The sequence below is a fragment of the Cyphellophora europaea genome (assembly GCF_000365145.1).
Source record: "Cyphellophora europaea CBS 101466 unplaced genomic scaffold supercont1.2, whole genome shotgun sequence".
NCBI lineage: Eukaryota > Fungi > Ascomycota > Eurotiomycetes > Chaetothyriales > Cyphellophoraceae > Cyphellophora > Cyphellophora europaea.
The window spans coordinates 3,596,580-3,612,041 of NW_008481808.1; the positions used below are offsets into that span (position 1 = coordinate 3,596,580).

General features: G+C 55.4%; 8 protein-coding genes across 8 annotated transcripts; 2 read left to right on the plus strand and 6 right to left on the minus strand.

Annotated features, from left to right (window-relative positions):
* Positions 1-528: 528 nt before the first annotated feature.
* HMPREF1541_02874 (uncharacterized protein) lies at positions 529-1,113 on the plus strand (the record flags this gene model as incomplete). The annotated part of the gene is made up of 1 exon (XM_008717229.1): positions 529-1,113. One exon carries the CDS (start codon positions 529-531, stop codon positions 1,111-1,113), a length of 585 nt encoding a protein of 194 aa, XP_008715451.1.
* Positions 1,114-2,577: 1,464 nt separating this feature from the next.
* HMPREF1541_02875 (uncharacterized protein) lies at positions 2,578-3,244 on the minus strand (the record flags this gene model as incomplete). Its single annotated transcript, XM_008717230.1, has 2 exons — positions 2,578-3,095; positions 3,148-3,244. The coding sequence occupies 2 exons, from the start codon at positions 3,242-3,244 to the stop codon at positions 2,578-2,580; spliced, it is 615 nt and encodes a 204-aa protein (XP_008715452.1).
* Positions 3,245-4,651: 1,407 nt separating this feature from the next.
* Positions 4,652-6,025, minus strand: HMPREF1541_02876 (tubulin gamma chain; the record flags this gene model as incomplete). Its single annotated transcript, XM_008717231.1, has 1 exon — positions 4,652-6,025. The coding sequence occupies one exon, from the start codon at positions 6,023-6,025 to the stop codon at positions 4,652-4,654; it is 1,374 nt and encodes a 457-aa protein (XP_008715453.1).
* Positions 6,026-6,302: 277 nt separating this feature from the next.
* HMPREF1541_02877 (uncharacterized protein) lies at positions 6,303-7,464 on the minus strand (the record flags this gene model as incomplete). Its single annotated transcript, XM_008717232.1, has 3 exons — positions 6,303-7,079; positions 7,127-7,314; positions 7,362-7,464. 3 exons carry the CDS (start codon positions 7,462-7,464, stop codon positions 6,303-6,305), a joined length of 1,068 nt encoding a protein of 355 aa, XP_008715454.1.
* Positions 7,465-8,376: 912 nt separating this feature from the next.
* On the minus strand, positions 8,377-9,829 carry HMPREF1541_02878 (S-(hydroxymethyl)glutathione dehydrogenase; the record flags this gene model as incomplete). The annotated part of the gene is made up of 7 exons (XM_008717233.1): positions 8,377-8,615; positions 8,672-8,727; positions 8,777-9,343; positions 9,389-9,530; positions 9,574-9,688; positions 9,739-9,753; positions 9,806-9,829. The coding sequence occupies 7 exons, from the start codon at positions 9,827-9,829 to the stop codon at positions 8,377-8,379; spliced, it is 1,158 nt and encodes a 385-aa protein (XP_008715455.1).
* Positions 9,830-10,410: 581 nt separating this feature from the next.
* Positions 10,411-10,670, minus strand: HMPREF1541_02879 (mitochondrial import inner membrane translocase subunit tim9; the record flags this gene model as incomplete). The annotated part of the gene is made up of 2 exons (XM_008717234.1): positions 10,411-10,605; positions 10,665-10,670. The coding sequence occupies 2 exons, from the start codon at positions 10,668-10,670 to the stop codon at positions 10,411-10,413; spliced, it is 201 nt and encodes a 66-aa protein (XP_008715456.1).
* Positions 10,671-11,082: 412 nt separating this feature from the next.
* Positions 11,083-11,931, plus strand: HMPREF1541_02880 (uncharacterized protein; the record flags this gene model as incomplete). Its single annotated transcript, XM_008717235.1, has 1 exon — positions 11,083-11,931. One exon carries the CDS (start codon positions 11,083-11,085, stop codon positions 11,929-11,931), a length of 849 nt encoding a protein of 282 aa, XP_008715457.1.
* A 358-nt stretch (positions 11,932-12,289) lies between these two features.
* On the minus strand, positions 12,290-14,785 carry HMPREF1541_02881 (uncharacterized protein; the record flags this gene model as incomplete). Its single annotated transcript, XM_008717236.1, has 1 exon — positions 12,290-14,785. One exon carries the CDS (start codon positions 14,783-14,785, stop codon positions 12,290-12,292), a length of 2,496 nt encoding a protein of 831 aa, XP_008715458.1.
* Between the last annotated feature and the right edge of the window lie 677 nt (positions 14,786-15,462).

The following is a 15,462-nucleotide window of genomic DNA, read 5'->3' on the forward strand; positions in this document are numbered from 1 at the left end:
TCGTCTGCCTTTCGCCCTCTTGGGCTCACCAACTCTCAAGCCTCTGCAAATGGCACTCGTCATCTGCCCTTGGCAGGTACCTGCCAAAATCCTGTCATCAAGAATAACATGCTCCACAACGTCATATAAGTTGCCCCATCTCCTTGGTCAACGTGTCCCAGGCATGGCTTATGCACGTCAACGAGGCAACTTCTATTCATGGTTCGAGACGAGCGAGCATCGCAGATCTACGTGCAAGTCGTCTACTGTATAAGCTGGGGCTAGCCCGGCAACCCCAGGGACCGCTTGTGACCTTCTGTTCCTGGACGATTTATCCGAGCATGGTCCCGACGCCCGCAGCGAGAAAGGTAATGCTCTTCTAGAACACCAATTCTCGTGCCTCAATTCATCGAGTCTGGAACCTGCGGCGGCAAAATTGTTGCAGCTTCTCGTGTTTGACCTCGAATTTCTCTATGATGCCTCTGCCAGAACCCGAACGGTAGGTCAATTGCTTCTTGTCCTCGTACCATCACATACCTTGCTACCACCATGTCGACTCGCAACAAACCCCGTCTCTACCTTGCCCTCTACCCCCGGGGCGCATGCACCCCACATTTCACTTCCTCTAGCAACTGCTCCTCCTACCATTTCAGCTTGCTCGTGGGCCCAGGCTCCTCCTTACGCTCCGATCCCGGCAAGCGCTACCACGTCGCACACACCGACGACATCCACCACCCATTCCTCTACGAAGAAACAGATATACAGGCCAGCGACGAATACGTGCCTCTGGTGCGTGTGACCCTGGCAAAGGTGCGGAATTCCGAACGCGTGACAGCCCTGCTGCGGACGGTCGAAGTCCCGTCAACGACGTCCTCCGCCCTTGAATGTACCTGCCTCGCCTGGACAGCAGCGGCTTTCCGTCTGCTTGTCGCAGATAAGGGCTCCGGCAACCGCTCTGCCTGTCTCTCGAGTTACCTGAAGCCTGCCGATTGGGACCATGTCGAGGGTCGCGCCAGGAAATACGTCAAACGCAAGCGCGATGTCAGGAGATGGGATAGTGAGCAGCCTGGTCCGTGGGATCGCAAGGCGGTGAGCACGTGGAATTATTGGGAGAACAGGGAGACGACGGTATAAGCGAAGATCAAGTCGGCACTCAAATCAATTGACCTTGGACGAGAAATTCTGAAGGCGCGATTCATCTGTCAACAAAATGCACCGCGCGCGTTGACGGTCAATATGCTGACAATCTCACAATCATCGCGGTCGAGCTACGACGAGGATGCTACAGCACTACTAGCTATTAGATGAGGGGAGACACCCCATCCCATGCAGGGAAACAGGTTCATAGTGCATCATGCTGTGTAAGCATGTATTTCCGCACACCAGCACCCGCATTGACAATGAACCCGAGCGAACGACCCGAGCTTCACCTCCTGTTCACCCACACAGTGTCTTCCCACGAGGCACGTACCCAGCCGCAAAGCACATCGCGTCGGGACACATGCAACCTCACAAGCCACATCCCTGCTGGCCACGTTGACCCAGCCAGCACACGGGTCAGTGCACCAGCATCAATATGCTGGCCACAATGGGCCCATCGGGAAATCGAAACAATCAGGGAACCCTGACCACGGCCACCGCATAAGCCACGAACCAGCCCACGCGCGCCCTCAGACCTCGCTCGGGAGAATTAAAGAGGCTAGCAGGGTACGATACGACCTCAAGCAGGCCATTTGCTGCTACTCTGACTCTGAGTCGTCCTTGCCTGCTTTTCGTTTTCGCTCTTACTTGGTATACCGCCGTGGTGGTCATGACGGCGTGGAAGATACCAGGTACTGGTATCTGTCGTATATGCTATATACTTATCAGACATGTATACACATACATACATCTATGTGTACATCTATTCGCCCGCTTGTGTGTACATCATGACCACAACATTTGAAAGAGTGACGGTAAAGATTAGAGAGCGAACTACGAAGTAGATGTGACAGGGCGTGTCCGTACAGTGAGTATTGAATATTGAGTAATGAGTAGGAATCAAATCTCCGTGCATCGTACTAGTACGCTCTACGGCTACAGACTATATCTGTCCCGTAGGTTTTACGCGATAGCGACTGCTACAGGCGAGAAGAACGAGAAGTAATTTCGATCGTCTTTATTGACATGTGTCTGTCTGCCTCCCTGCCTGGCTTTGACTTCTCGACCAGGAGCACAGCAGCACAACAGGCTGATGTGATCGCAGGAGAAAGAAAGCCGTGTATCGAGGTATCGACAGTGAGAAGTGAGGAATGTGCATCGCCCGCACAGTCGCGCACTCACTCATTAGCTGATGAAATCCTACTGCAAACCCGGAAAATGCGCCATTCGGTCCCTAATCACATCGTAGCCGATCATATCAATGCTAAGAGACCTTGCGGCATTAATCCTCTGATCCGTCGATCCATTCATCTAAGAAATGCCTGCAACGCCGAGCACCTTGTCCTAATTCAGTTGCCCATCCATACCGATGTCGTTCCGTAGTTGCAAATTGAGGGAATCCATAATATGTATGTACTTGGGGTGCGCTTTCAAGAAATTGCTCTTTAAGAAAGCCCCTTACAAACCTCTCAACATGACGGTTCGCTCGCCTTCTAGCTTTGCCGTGTTTCTGGCCTTGTCCGCTTGCCGCGCATCTTCGAGGCCCTCGCAGTTGTGACTTTCTAGCATGCGGTGCTTGCCACAGAAGCGCTTTTGACAGAAGCCACAGTCGCCCACGATAGGTTGCGCGAGTGCATTGCAGCCATTCTTGGTGCAGCGCGGCTTACGCGGCTTCTTCGCGGGTGTCGAAGAGCGCGGAGTCGAGGCGGTCGAGACAGGCGTTGATGAGGAGGGTGTCTCAGTGGCGGAAGATGCGGATATGGACTCCTCGGTTGGAGAACTAGACCGTCGGGTAGAAGGAGGATCTAGAGAGAGCGTAGCGCCAGAAGAGAGCTCGAGGGCTGCAACGGTGGATGAGGGATCTAGAGGTTGCGAATCTCGGAGCAGGCGGGCGTTGGTGTCAACAGTGGTGTCGGCTTTGAGGAAGTCGACGAGGTTGGAAACGGTGTGAGTAGGAAGGATGTTGAGCTTGATGGCTGCGAATACGTTAGCTAGCTATTCGGGGACACGTTGTCGGTGTTGACTCACTCTTTCCATCCGCGATGATGACACTGATAGCGATGCTATCGGCGGAAGGCTCAGGGTTGGCGGTACTGGATGAAACGGAGTTGGAGCGAGAAGGCATGATGGCGATTGCGGCGATGCAGGTGTAAAGCTGAGGTAGTAAGAGGCAGAGGACGATCAGTCAGACAAGATAGCTAGAGGTCCGAAAGTGGCTCGTGACTCGAATCGGAGGTTGTGCAGCGGAGTTGGAGGTAGGAAACGTCGGGGTGTGCAGATGATGGCTTGATGTAATCGTTTGATGGTGGTGAAGGTGACGAGCAGGTGGCGAGAAGATGATAAATGGTGATAGTGAGGAAGGAAAGGTACTTTGGACAAGGCAGGAGCAAAGCCAAAGCTAGCAGAGGTCACGCTGGCTGTGTAGAACGACAGGGAAGGGTCTGGTTGTCACGCCGTCTTCGTCATTAACGACCACCCCCGAGGCAACTCCAGTACGGAGTACTAACAGCGACGAGTGGCCCTGCAGGTGGCGGCAGTGGAGTCAGCACCCTCTGGGTCAAGACAAGAAAATGAGGCTTTTGATGTCCACCCTCTTTACGAAGCCGTGGGTCCTCACCGATATCGCGGTGTCCGGGTGCCTGGACGAAGGAATGGGCTGCCAACGCTGAATCACCGGCCGTCGGATCAGCCTCGAAGCGGTGGCCATGGGTGGCCAGTAGCTGCCAACAGTGGGACTGCAGTAGCTGCGGCCTTTCCGTGCTTACCGGCAAAGGGTGCTGATGCCCCGAGAGCGTACCTAGATCGGCGGAAGCTTAGGCACCATAGAGCACTCGAAGCGCAGTCTCACGCTGCACAACTGCCCAAAACAAAGCTGTAGTCTGCATTCGTTAGACCGTACTATCACATTGCATTGTTCGCTTCTTGCCCTGCCCACGGCTCAAAGCAGGACGGGCCCCTACCAAGTACTGGCTGGGCTAGTCTAGGCCTGTAATCACAGTGATGGTTCTCTCAGCTACAGGTGCTAGGTCCGGCCATGTCAATCGAAAGCTTCGCAGACACCCTCATTTCATCCGTGTCCCAGCTCCTTGGTCGATCCGAGGACAACATGATACACTCAATCCTGTCCTGCCAATCTCAAATGCCAGGTGGTCTCATCAGGTCAGTTTCAGCAGCCACCTGGCAACTGACCGCTGGTGGCCGAGCCATGCGACCGACAGGACCTTGCATGCGCTGAACCCCGTCCAATTCCAGTCAAATGCTTCGGCGCTCCTCTGGTCCAACAGCATCCCAACGACATGTGCACATTGTGGACCAAACAAAGTCATGTGCGCGCATGACCATTTGGAGATCCTCTGCATCCAATTCGGTAGGCCTATGCAGCCGTATCTTGCATCTGCATCCCGACTACTGCAGCTGCATGCAGTTGCCCGAATGGCGAGCCCTGGGGTCTTCGCACCCTGCCAACGCCTGGCTGGCAGCATTCCAGGTCGTAGCTCGTCGTCAGTCGTACACTTACACCCACAGGTGCTACTCACGCGCCATCGCCCTTCGCACCTGCATCTGGGTCCAGATAATCCTCTCGTTCTGCCGCCTCGTATTCCTGCACCGCACCCATCACCACCTCCTTCGCTTCATCAAACTCCCCAAGCCCTTCGGCAAAGGGCGCTTCCTTCTTGTACTGCTCCAGGTAAGCATTACGCTTGCGCATCTTCTCGTACTGCGACACCACCCTTCTGAACAGTGTCGCAACGCTCGTATGATTTGCGAGCATCAACCCACTCACACGGTGCGTATTCGGGAGGTAAGGCGACTTCTTGGTCAATGCCACCTGAATCGACGCTGGTCCCCAGGGTATGAATGTTGCCATTTTGCGCTCTCTGATACGTAGGAGTGACTTGTGCACGTCCGTGGGGTCTGCCTCGCCTTGTATGATGTTGAGAATAGACAGATAGCACGAACTCTTGCTAGGTACCACGCTGACCATGCGGTTTTTGGGCTGCAGCAACCGGCGCATAACGTCCAGCACCGTAGTCTTACGCACCGTTTTGCCCTGATCCAGATTGTCGCCGGAGAACGGAGTATAGGCCGTCATGAGAAAGTGGCATCGTGGTGTCGGGATCAGACTAGCCACAATTCCCACCAGATCGTTGTGCATGTATCCGGGATACCGCAGAGTAGTCGTGCTTGCGCTCATCACCGTACTGACCAGTTGATTTGTCTGCTGGAAACTCGGTTCCTGCACATGCAATCGCTCGCTCGCGATCCTTGACAACGCACCGTTGTCCAGAACCACCACACTATCCGCATTCTGCGTCAGTCGCCGTAGCGCCAGCAAACTGTTGTAGGGGTTGACCACCACGTCGCCGGTATTCGTGTCCGGAAACACCGAGTACGTCTGTATGATCTTCTTGGGAAATCGATCGTTCATCCGCTCGAGCAGGTAACTCCCCAATCCAGACCCGGTCCCGCCCGCGATAGAATGCAGTAGCATGAAGCCCTCGAGCGAGTCACTGCCATCTGCTTCACGATCAATCATATCAAAGATCTCCTCCTGCACGCGCTCGCCCGCCGCATATCCCGCGGCCCAATTGTTGCCGGCGCCACTTCCCTGCTCGCCGACGAAGAAGTTCTCCGGATTGTAGATGTTCTTGTATGGGCCAGTCTTGATCGCGCCCAGGACTCTGGGCTCCAGGTCAATCAGGATGGCGCGTGGAATGTAGCGCGTATCGTCGCTCTGGTAGAAAAAGACGTCTTTCCGATCGCCCGCGGCCGAAGCGTCGGAGGCGAAGTCCTCAAGGTCGCCGGAGCGTGAGATGCCATGCTCCTGGCAGAGCTGCTGCCAGAACTGCGCACCAATGTTGTTGCCGCATTGGCCGGCTTGGATGGTGATGATTTCACGGGGCATGGTGATGGCAAGAGACAATAAGCGCTTTCATGTCATTTCCGAGGCTCACTGATTACGCGAGCTCATGTCGTTCAAAAACGTGCGGGAGCGGTGAGGTGCGCGTGGAAGTGGGAGTGGAGGGGCACGCGTCCAAAATCCAGGCACTTGATGGACGGGCGCGTCGTTGCGGAGATAGTCGCGGCGCTAATTCCTGGTGGCAGCTTTTGCTCCTAGCCAGCAATTCATGTCTCGTATTCACATTAATGATGGTCTACAATACTCTTCTACCGAAGACTTTCTATGTATCTAGAGTCCTCGTTGTGCTGGCCTTCTCTTTCAGGTCCCGCAACTTGAGCATGTCTTGCACCGTCTCTGGCCATTTTCTCCTGAATGGGAAGCCAAATATCAGAATCATTATCCAGAAATACAAGGTCTGGAACAACTGCCGCCACGTCTGCTTTGCTGGAGGCTCCTTTGCACCATCCCAGTCTTCACATATTTTATTGAACTTCTTGGGATCGTCAGTAATCACACCATCCAGCTCCTTCTGGATGCACCATTTCATGAGGTTCTCGTCGTTGACTGTCCATGCGAAGAGCGGTCGCTTGGCTGCCTTGACGTCTCGCAGAAAGCGGTGGCCCGCCCAGCCGAAGAGCACCCTTTGTAGCATATTGAAGGACACGTTCGGTGCCTTGAGAAACTGCCGCGCGTACCAGGTACTGAAACCGATGTGACTGATAGGAAAATCCGGTAGATACTTATGGCATAGTGGCAAGTATTTCGCGGCCCATATACCCATGACCACGCGCTTATTCCACGGTCGCTTTGGCTGAGGCGCTGCTTTGATGGTCTCTGCAATGAGGCGCATGACATTGTCCGCGTCGTTGTCGAGCTTAATGTCTAGCAGCACCCATATGTGGTCGCGTTCCGGGTGTGAGAGGTATTCGAGGAGATCGGCCAGTCGTGGCATTGGCTCATGCGGTGACTTAACGGTTCGCAGCGTGGACAAATATGACCAGTCACAACTGACAATCTTGGTATCATCGATGCCAAAGCATCGTTTTAAATCCGGATCCTGTTTACGTTAGCCCATCGGCTTGCGAACCTGGCAGGGTCTGTTACGTGAGACAAAACGACAACGTTGTCTTTGGACAGATGAATGTCTGTCTCGATCGCGTGGGTTCCTGCCTGCACCGCTCCCTCGAATGCTTTCATCGTGTTCTCAGGATGTTCTGCCTTATACCCTCGATGGGCAATGGTTTGTGGGAATCGGCGGCCATGCTTGTCATTGCGTGCCCAGACCCAGTTTGCTGCCTGGTGTGAACTTGGCTTTCTTGTAAAAAGGCGATTCACTTACCCACGGGTATTTGATCGCCGCCCATAGAGCTTTCGGCCTCAAGTATCTTGGGCGTGGGCGGCAGAAGTGGTGCTCGCTCGGATTGTGCAGCGTGAGGATGCATTCTGATGTTGTTGAACGGTGAAGAGCGCCGTCGGATGAGCACGACCGCGCCTCGCCTCGGCGCAGTACTCAGAATGCCGAGCAAAGACAGAGTGCAGTAAGGTACCAGTACAGCTTCTTGAACAGCAACTGTAGAAGGGTTCAGGCCATCCGCGCGTCACAGTGCAGGAAGTGTCCAGTCGACCGCGAACTCATTCAAAGGTAAAAATGTAGAGCTTTGCTTCAAAGGGCCTCGGGTTAACTTAAGGTCCCGCATCCATTCAACTAGGGAGATACACGTGCCCCGGAGATATAGCGATGGTTCGCGAGGTACATATGTTTCGGACATAGGACATCTAGAACCCGGTGACTCGAGCTCTGGTCGCTGGCGAGGCGCTGAGGTGGTTTTATCTTAACCGGCCGGGCCGAAGAGCGGGAAGTGCATTGCAAATAGGGCTCAACCCAGCCTCTCCTGGCATGGTTCGCTGTAGACTCCATCAGTCCTGACGTCTCAAGAGGGCCCGTACCAGACTCAAAACTGAAGGTGGCTGCCGTTCCGCTGGCTGCTTTGGGAATGGAGTCCAATCGAACAGGAAGAGCTGACCTCGAAAAAGAAGCATGGCAGCTGTCCATTGCACGAGTTTGGCATGGTTGGCTGCCACGGAGCAGGGGTTGTTGCGGGCTCGAACTTCGGATGTTCCACGTTCCGTTTCAACCAGACCGCTTCTACACCACTTCGACAGCCATGCTGTTGGTGCACGTGGAGTGAGATCGATTAATCAAAATGGGTTATTTGCTTTTGCCATTTGGGTACGGCTATTGACCATTTGCCGGCGAGTATGCGATTTATTGCAACACATCACGAAAACACTGCCTGCTTGCGCCTTGATCGTCTCAACGCGTCTTACAATTTCGAGCCCTTGAGACCATGTAGTCACTTCTGCGCACCCATGTCCACCACACAGCGGATGCAGTCGCCTGCGTGCATATCGTGGAACGCATCGTTGATCTTGTCCAGTGGCTGCCGGTGAGTAATGAACTCGTCCACCTTCAGACGGCCCTCCTGCCAGTCCTTGACAAGGCCAGGAAGCTGAGTGCGGCCCTTGACGCCGCCGAACGCGCAGCCCTTCCATTGGCGACCCGTGACGAGCTGGAATGGTCTCGTGGAGATCTCTGTGGCTTTGTTAGGCTACATCCTATGCATGAGTCGGGACTAGGATCTGTCATACCTGCGCCTGCGGGAGCCACGCCAATGATGATGGACTGACCCCAGCCCTTGTGGCAGCTGCACCAACGTTAGCACGCATCTTCACAGCAGTTTTGGACACCCTTACGCCTCAAGAGCCGCTCGCATAACCTGGACGTTGCCCGTGCAGTCAAAGGTATAGTCACAGCCGCCATCAGTCATCTCAATGAGCTTTTCCTGAATAGTCTGCTTGCCGAGTTCGGTAGGGTTGACAAAGTCGGTGGCGCCGAACTTGGTGCCCCATTCCTTCTTCTTGTTATTGACGTCGACCACGATGATCTTGCCAGCTCCCTGTTTGACTGCGCCCTGAATGACTGACAGACCAACGCAGCCCGCGCCGAAAACAGCGACGTTGGAACCTTTCTCAACCTGCGCTGTAATGACCGCGGCGCCGTAGCCGGTAGTGATACCGCAGCCGAGCAAGCAGGTGCGGTCCATGGGGGCGGACTTGTCGATGGCGACAACGGAAATGTCAGCAACGACGGTATACTGGGAGAAGGTCGAGGTGCCCATGAAGTGCAGCAGGTCCTTGCCCTTGCACTTGAAGCGCGAAGTTCCATCGGGCATCTTGCCCTGACCTTGAGTCGCTCGAATCTTGCCGCACAGATTGGTCTTGCCAGACTTGCAGAACTTGCACTCTTTGCATTCGGGGGTGCTGATTTCGTTAGCTAGAGCTATCTCTAGGTTTCGGAGGGCGTACTAAAGGGCCACGACATAGTCGCCAGGCTTCACCGAGGTCACACCCTCGCCAACAGACTCGACGATACCTGCACCCTCATGTCCTAGAACGATGGGGAAAGCACCCTCGGGATCCTTGCCCGATAGAGTGTATGCATCTGTTGCTCCATCAGCTCTAAGCCCCGTAATCTTGCCGGGGTTATGTACCGGTATGGCAGACGCCAGTGTAATGAATCTGGATGCGGACCTCGTGGGCTCTAGGTGGGGCTACTTCGATGTCCTCGATCGAAAGGTCCTTGCCAGCCTCCCAGGCGACGGCGGCCTTGATACAATGAGCTCTTCATTATCAGAAGTAAATGCGCACAAACGTACCTTGCAAGTGATGGTCTATTGCGAGCATTGTCAGTCATACTCAGTCACTCGAGCGAGCGATGCTTACCTTTCCTACTGTGTCGGCGGACATGATGCAGGCTTTTGATGAGCTTAGAGTAGAAAATGTGCTTCAGACTAACAAATAGAGAGAAGCGTAGGCACGAGCAAGTCAGGAATATGAATGCGCGCTGAGAAAAGTGACGAGAAGTCAGTGGATGAGTATGTGGGGTGAATGTTTGGATGTGGTGCTCGCTCGTGAGGGGCTCTTCTTGTATTCAGACATTTTTATGATATCAGCCTCCAGATCGGCAGCCTTCGTTTTGTGCCGGCAGCTACTCCGATCCGCACTCGCACGCAACGCGCATTTCCTTCACGTCCCGCGGCAAAAGCGCCTATATTGTCGCTTTTGGAATAAGTGAGAGGGCATTCAGGAACGCGCCGGTGGTAAGTGGATACCGGTATCAAGGATTGCCTTTCTCGATTTGGAGATGCGTAGCGACCGACTGAGCAAGTCTTTCGCCGTCTGAAGGAGTCGTATCGTTGAGCTTCAGATGTCCTTCAACTCCATCGCCCTGGCTGTGGGTGTCATGCTATTGCTGTACATGGAGAGGATGTCGCCAGCTGTTGTACACTGTCCAGAGAGCAGGCCGCTCGAAATGGACGATTCTGTATCTACTTGGGCCCAAGGCCGCCGCCCTGCATCATGGTCGCATTCATCTCTTGGAAACGCTCCCCTAATCGTGTCTGCCCCTTCATGTATTTGTCGACACACCGGAAGACGCAACCCTCTTCTTTCGAGATGAGAGACTTGGTTGTGAAGTCGTTGACGCAGTCTTCGAAGCATCGCTGGACGAGGTTGGAATAGGTCTGAAGACAGTTATAAGCACGTGCCTCTGAAAGACAGCAACCAGTGGGAGCAAGCATACGTTCATAAACTCCTTCATTTGCTTCTGTTCCATGCGCTTTTGCAGCTCCTGCTGCTCCTTTGCATTGAGGCTATTCGGATGTCAATAAATGTGCCCGGATCGGAGTCTGCCATTGCATACCCTTCCATGTTGCTTTTAACTTAGTCTGAGGAAGATGGCAGACTTTCGAGATTCGCGGACAAGAAGTGGCGATGTTGTATAGATCTAGCCTCGAAACAAACCGGGAGGCAGAAATAGATGATGGGAAGCAGATCCAAGGCGCATGTCTGGCGGCCTCTGATCAAAAGTTTGGGAGCTGGCTCGCGTATCCTTCCTCTTGGGTTAACGAGGCTGAACTACAAGGCTGTGCGGGAGAATTGAACGAGTAGCTTCTTTTCCCTCCTCTCTGATATCTACATACTTCTTCTTCTCCTTACCCATGCATCTATTACTGATCCGCCATGGGGAGACGGAGCACAATGTTGCCGGTCTACTTGCTGGTGCTACTGACTCAAAGCTAACAAATCATGGTATTCTGCAGGCTCAGAGACTTGGTAAATTCATCGCCTCGACCAGGAAGCTCCAGCTCACCCAAATCTTCTCATCTGATCTACAGCGGGCTTGGATGACCGCAGCAGAAGTCTGCAAATCTCAGCTGGCCGAGCATGGACCAAACAGCGCCCTTGACGAAGTCATCAAGTTGCCCCTCTTGCGTGAACAGGATTTTGGCTCCCTCGAGCTGGTGCCCTGGGCCTCAAAACGTGCAGATGATGCCTTTACTACCAAGGTCCCAAGTGCTACTGACCCAGACTTCAAACCCAAGGAAACAGCTGAACAGATGCAAGTCAGGGCAGACCAATTTCTCACTGACTTTCTCCATCCTGTGCTGGCCCTGGGATCCAACGAGCAAGTTGCTATTGTTTCGCATGGTTTATTCCTCTCATCCCTCTGGCGAGCTCTGTTGCGCCGCTTCCCAAGCCACAACATAACGATTGGGCCAGATGTCGGTCCGCTCGGCCCAAGCCGGCCACTCGAATACATAGGCTCTTGGTCCAACACCGGCTACCTCGAGCTGGCGATTCATGATCGATGTCAGCAAGACGGTGACGAGCATAGCCAGCTCCACCCGTCCTCACCCGCGACCTTCACTGGTTTCGGACTCAACGTTCTTGCCATCAATCGAAAAGACCATCTCGAGAACTTGAAGCGTACGCGTGGGGTAGGCTCCGCCGCCTACGACGCTCGGCAGCAGCAGATTGACGGGTTTTTCAAACGGCCGACTACGTGAAGAAGAAGCAAGGCGCGGGCAGATGCCAGCATCCACAGGTAAGCAGGCCCTTTTCTCTGTCGAACACTCCCGCATTTCATGATGAAGCACAATTTCACACAGACCTGTTCTGATTATCCCCTGAGGAACACTAAATTGTACCAACTGCTGTCTGACATCGACCCCATCTTCCGACGTCTCGTCCTCCTTCCAACTCAGCTGAAGCAGTATCTCACTGACTGGTTATCTTAAGACAGGCACTCATCGTCTCGCACGTTCAGTCCATAGAAATACATACACGTGCGTACACATGAACATCGTAACACATGACTCTTGGGAAGCGGATGGGATCGATTTCAAAAACAAAAAAAAGGGGGAATTAGTACCCCTCCCCAACCCTCATATTCCCCTCGACCCTCTTCTCACGGTCGACCTTCATCTCCGCCTCCCCATTCTGCACCTTCCAGGCCTCCAGCTTCCGCAGCAGGCTCCCATCCGCAAACTCGCTCTGCCCACTAAGATCCACCAGTGGCTGGCCCTTTTTCAAGCCCGACACCGACACGCCTCTGCCCGTACCGCGACCGCCCTGCGACCGCTGAGTCGCGCTCCGGGCCAGCAAGCCTTTACCCGTAAAGCCGAGGCTCGTGTCTTCAATGGGCCCTCCTGTCGCTGTTGAGTGCAGGTTCTGCGCCAAGAGGCCTTTGCCTGTGAAGCCGGAGCTCGAGTCTTGGGATGACGAGTTACCGTCAATGCTGTCCACGATGAAGCGGCCGGGGAACGCCGTCGGAGGCGCAGCCCTCGCCGTGTGCGGGCGCTTGGGACTCCCGCCGGCCTTGAAATCGATGCTTCTCCTGCTGAGCCGGTGACTGCCTCCGTCCACGCTGCGCCGCACCGGCCCCACGCTCTCCTCCGTCCCCATCTTGCTGAAGTCCATCTCCAGCAGCGACTTGAAGCTCCCGAGCTGATACGGGACTGTCTCGGCGCTTGCGCTCGTGCCAGGCCTGCCGTCATGACCGTTGCCAGCAGCTCCGTCTCGGTCTCTCCGAGTGAGCTCCTGCCTAACCTCGCCGAGAACCTCGCCCGTGCCACTAGCGGGCACGCGGCCTTCACCGAGCACATTGACCAGATACCAGCTCCGCCAACCATGCACAGCCGCGTACCAGCGGTCCGCCACGCCCTTGTCACCCGCGGCGAAGAAGTGCGCGAAATTCACCTTGGCTCCACCGCCGCCGCCTTCCGAGTCGTCGTCCAGGAACATGGCGCTCTTCTGCAGCGATTTCACAGCGAAAATGCTCTTCTGCCCGCGCGGCGGCCGCAGGCGCTTCAAAAGACTGCGGCCAGGCGCATACAGATCGAAGTCGCTGAGGTGGCAGATGTTGGTGCTGTCGACGCCGCTCTCGTGCTTGGAGATGCTGATCTGCCCGTTCGGCTGCAGGCGCACCCAGCGCTTGTGCCAGCTGGAGGTTCCGCGCGTCGAGGACGTCGCTGCGGCATGGTACATCTGCAGCGTGATGTCGACGCCCGCAGATGCCGGCACGGACTGCAGGTCCAGGCCGGAAGCATTGCTCTCCTCGGCGGGCACGATGAGGAGATGCTGTTGCGTGTCGGCGTCCCAGGAGTTGAGCACGTCGCGGATGCGCTCATAGCGCCGGAGTGGTCGGTCGAGTTCGAGGGTGGGAGTCGTGTAGCTCTCGACGAGGGTGGCAGTGCGAGGGTCCGGGGGTTTGGAAAGCACAATGGAGGCTGAATTGAGGAGGTCCTTGGTGGTTGTGGCGGGGGTGACGGGAAGGGTGATTTCGGAGGTGAGGTAACGGACCGTCACGCAGCGGTCGGGTGCATTGGAAGCCGAGATGGGTGCGTCAAAGTGCTGAACATGTGCGTGAGGAGCGGATGGCGGATCTATATGGCCGAATCGTGGCGGGGAAGAGTGAGTCGCGATGGGTGAGGTGATGGTGGCGGGAGGGGCGTTGGCTTGCAGCGGTGACGTGGGCGTCTCCTGGCGAGGAGAGCCGATGATGAACCTCTTGAGCCCACGCTTTGGCGACATTGGTGGCGAGACAGGCATCTGTGTCACTGGCTCGGGCGCCTGTGATTGCTGCTGTATAGGCTCGGCCTCACTCAGTCCGTCACTGGTCTTCGCTGCCCGGCGCTCGGGTCCTCTATCTAACCTTGGCGACCTCTGCTCCCTGTGCTTGACTGTATCTTTCCGTCGACTCATGTCCGGTGCATGATTCCCAATAGCATGCCCCGCCATATGTCTCTGCTTCTCAGCCCCGGCCCTCATCTTCTGCAGCCTGTCGTACTCGCCCTCGAGGATCATGCGCGCCTCTTCTCGCGCGGCATCGTACCTCTCCTCTGGCCCAAGGCCTGTGCTGGGGCCCGATGTCGCAGCAGCAGTTGTGGGCGGCGTCAAGGGCGGGCCGCGCTGCGCACTGATGTCGTCGCCATCTTTGCGGCGCGCCTCTTTCTTGACGGTATGCGTGCTACGCTCTTCTTGTTGGTGCTGCTTGGGCGGGTCTGCTGCGGTGTGAGGGTGGTGGTGGTGATACCGGGCGGGCGACGTCACACCCTGTTTCAGAACCACATTATTCGCGTCTGCGGCGGCGGTCGCGTGCCCGTCGTAAATCTTTGGCACGGGCACTGTAGGCACGGGCGGCGCTTCGACAGCTGCATGGTTGCGCCGGTACCGCGATGGCGCTCGCTTGACTGCAGTTTCTGGGCCGGCCGGGGTGAAGGTCGCGGCTTTGGGCAGTGGTGGAGGTGGGGGGTCGGTGTCGGACTGCGAGGACAGGGTTTGGAGGGTTGCGGCGCGGGCTCTCACAGTCCGGTAGCGGGAGAACTTTGCCGGGTTGGCAGCGGTGCTGTTGGCCTCCATTGTGTATTGTGTAGAGCCATAGATGTGTTTCGCGGGGATGGTGTTGTGGTGTGCGCCGGTCAAATCACAATAGGAAGAGCCACAAGAACTGATTGTTTCATGGTCCGTGTGCCAGAAAAGAAATGCTGGCTCTCGCTGGCTTGCCTGGATTGCTGGCCAAACTAGCACTGTTTTGGGGGGGCTGGATCTGCGGTTTTAGGTCCCTAAGGTACACCACCAGCACCAGGTGATCCACACACAAGCCACTTTCCAGGCGGCGCATCCTGCACGCTGCCGCTGCACCCGCAATGCTGGCCCACCGCATGGGCCAATCCCTTCGAATCATGTTGCAAACTCGGCGCTGGAAATTGGGGGATTTCCAGCTGGCAATAATAATTTCCTTGTTCGTCTCTTTGAGTATTTGGGTGATTTGAACCGAGCATAATGCGTTATCGAGTCTTGGTAGTCATGTGCAGTGCCCCTACAGTATGCGGCAGAACTTCGTCAGAAAGTCAACTGCCAATGCTTGTGTATAGGATCAACACTATGGAGAGCCGATCGCATACTGTAGAGGTTTGCGATCCAGTCTCGCTAGGGGAGCAAGAAGGACCTCCGGCACCCTCTCGAAGCTACTCTTACCAGTGGAACTTATACGCAGAGATAGACATAATGTAAGAGCAAGCAAATCAGAGTCATGA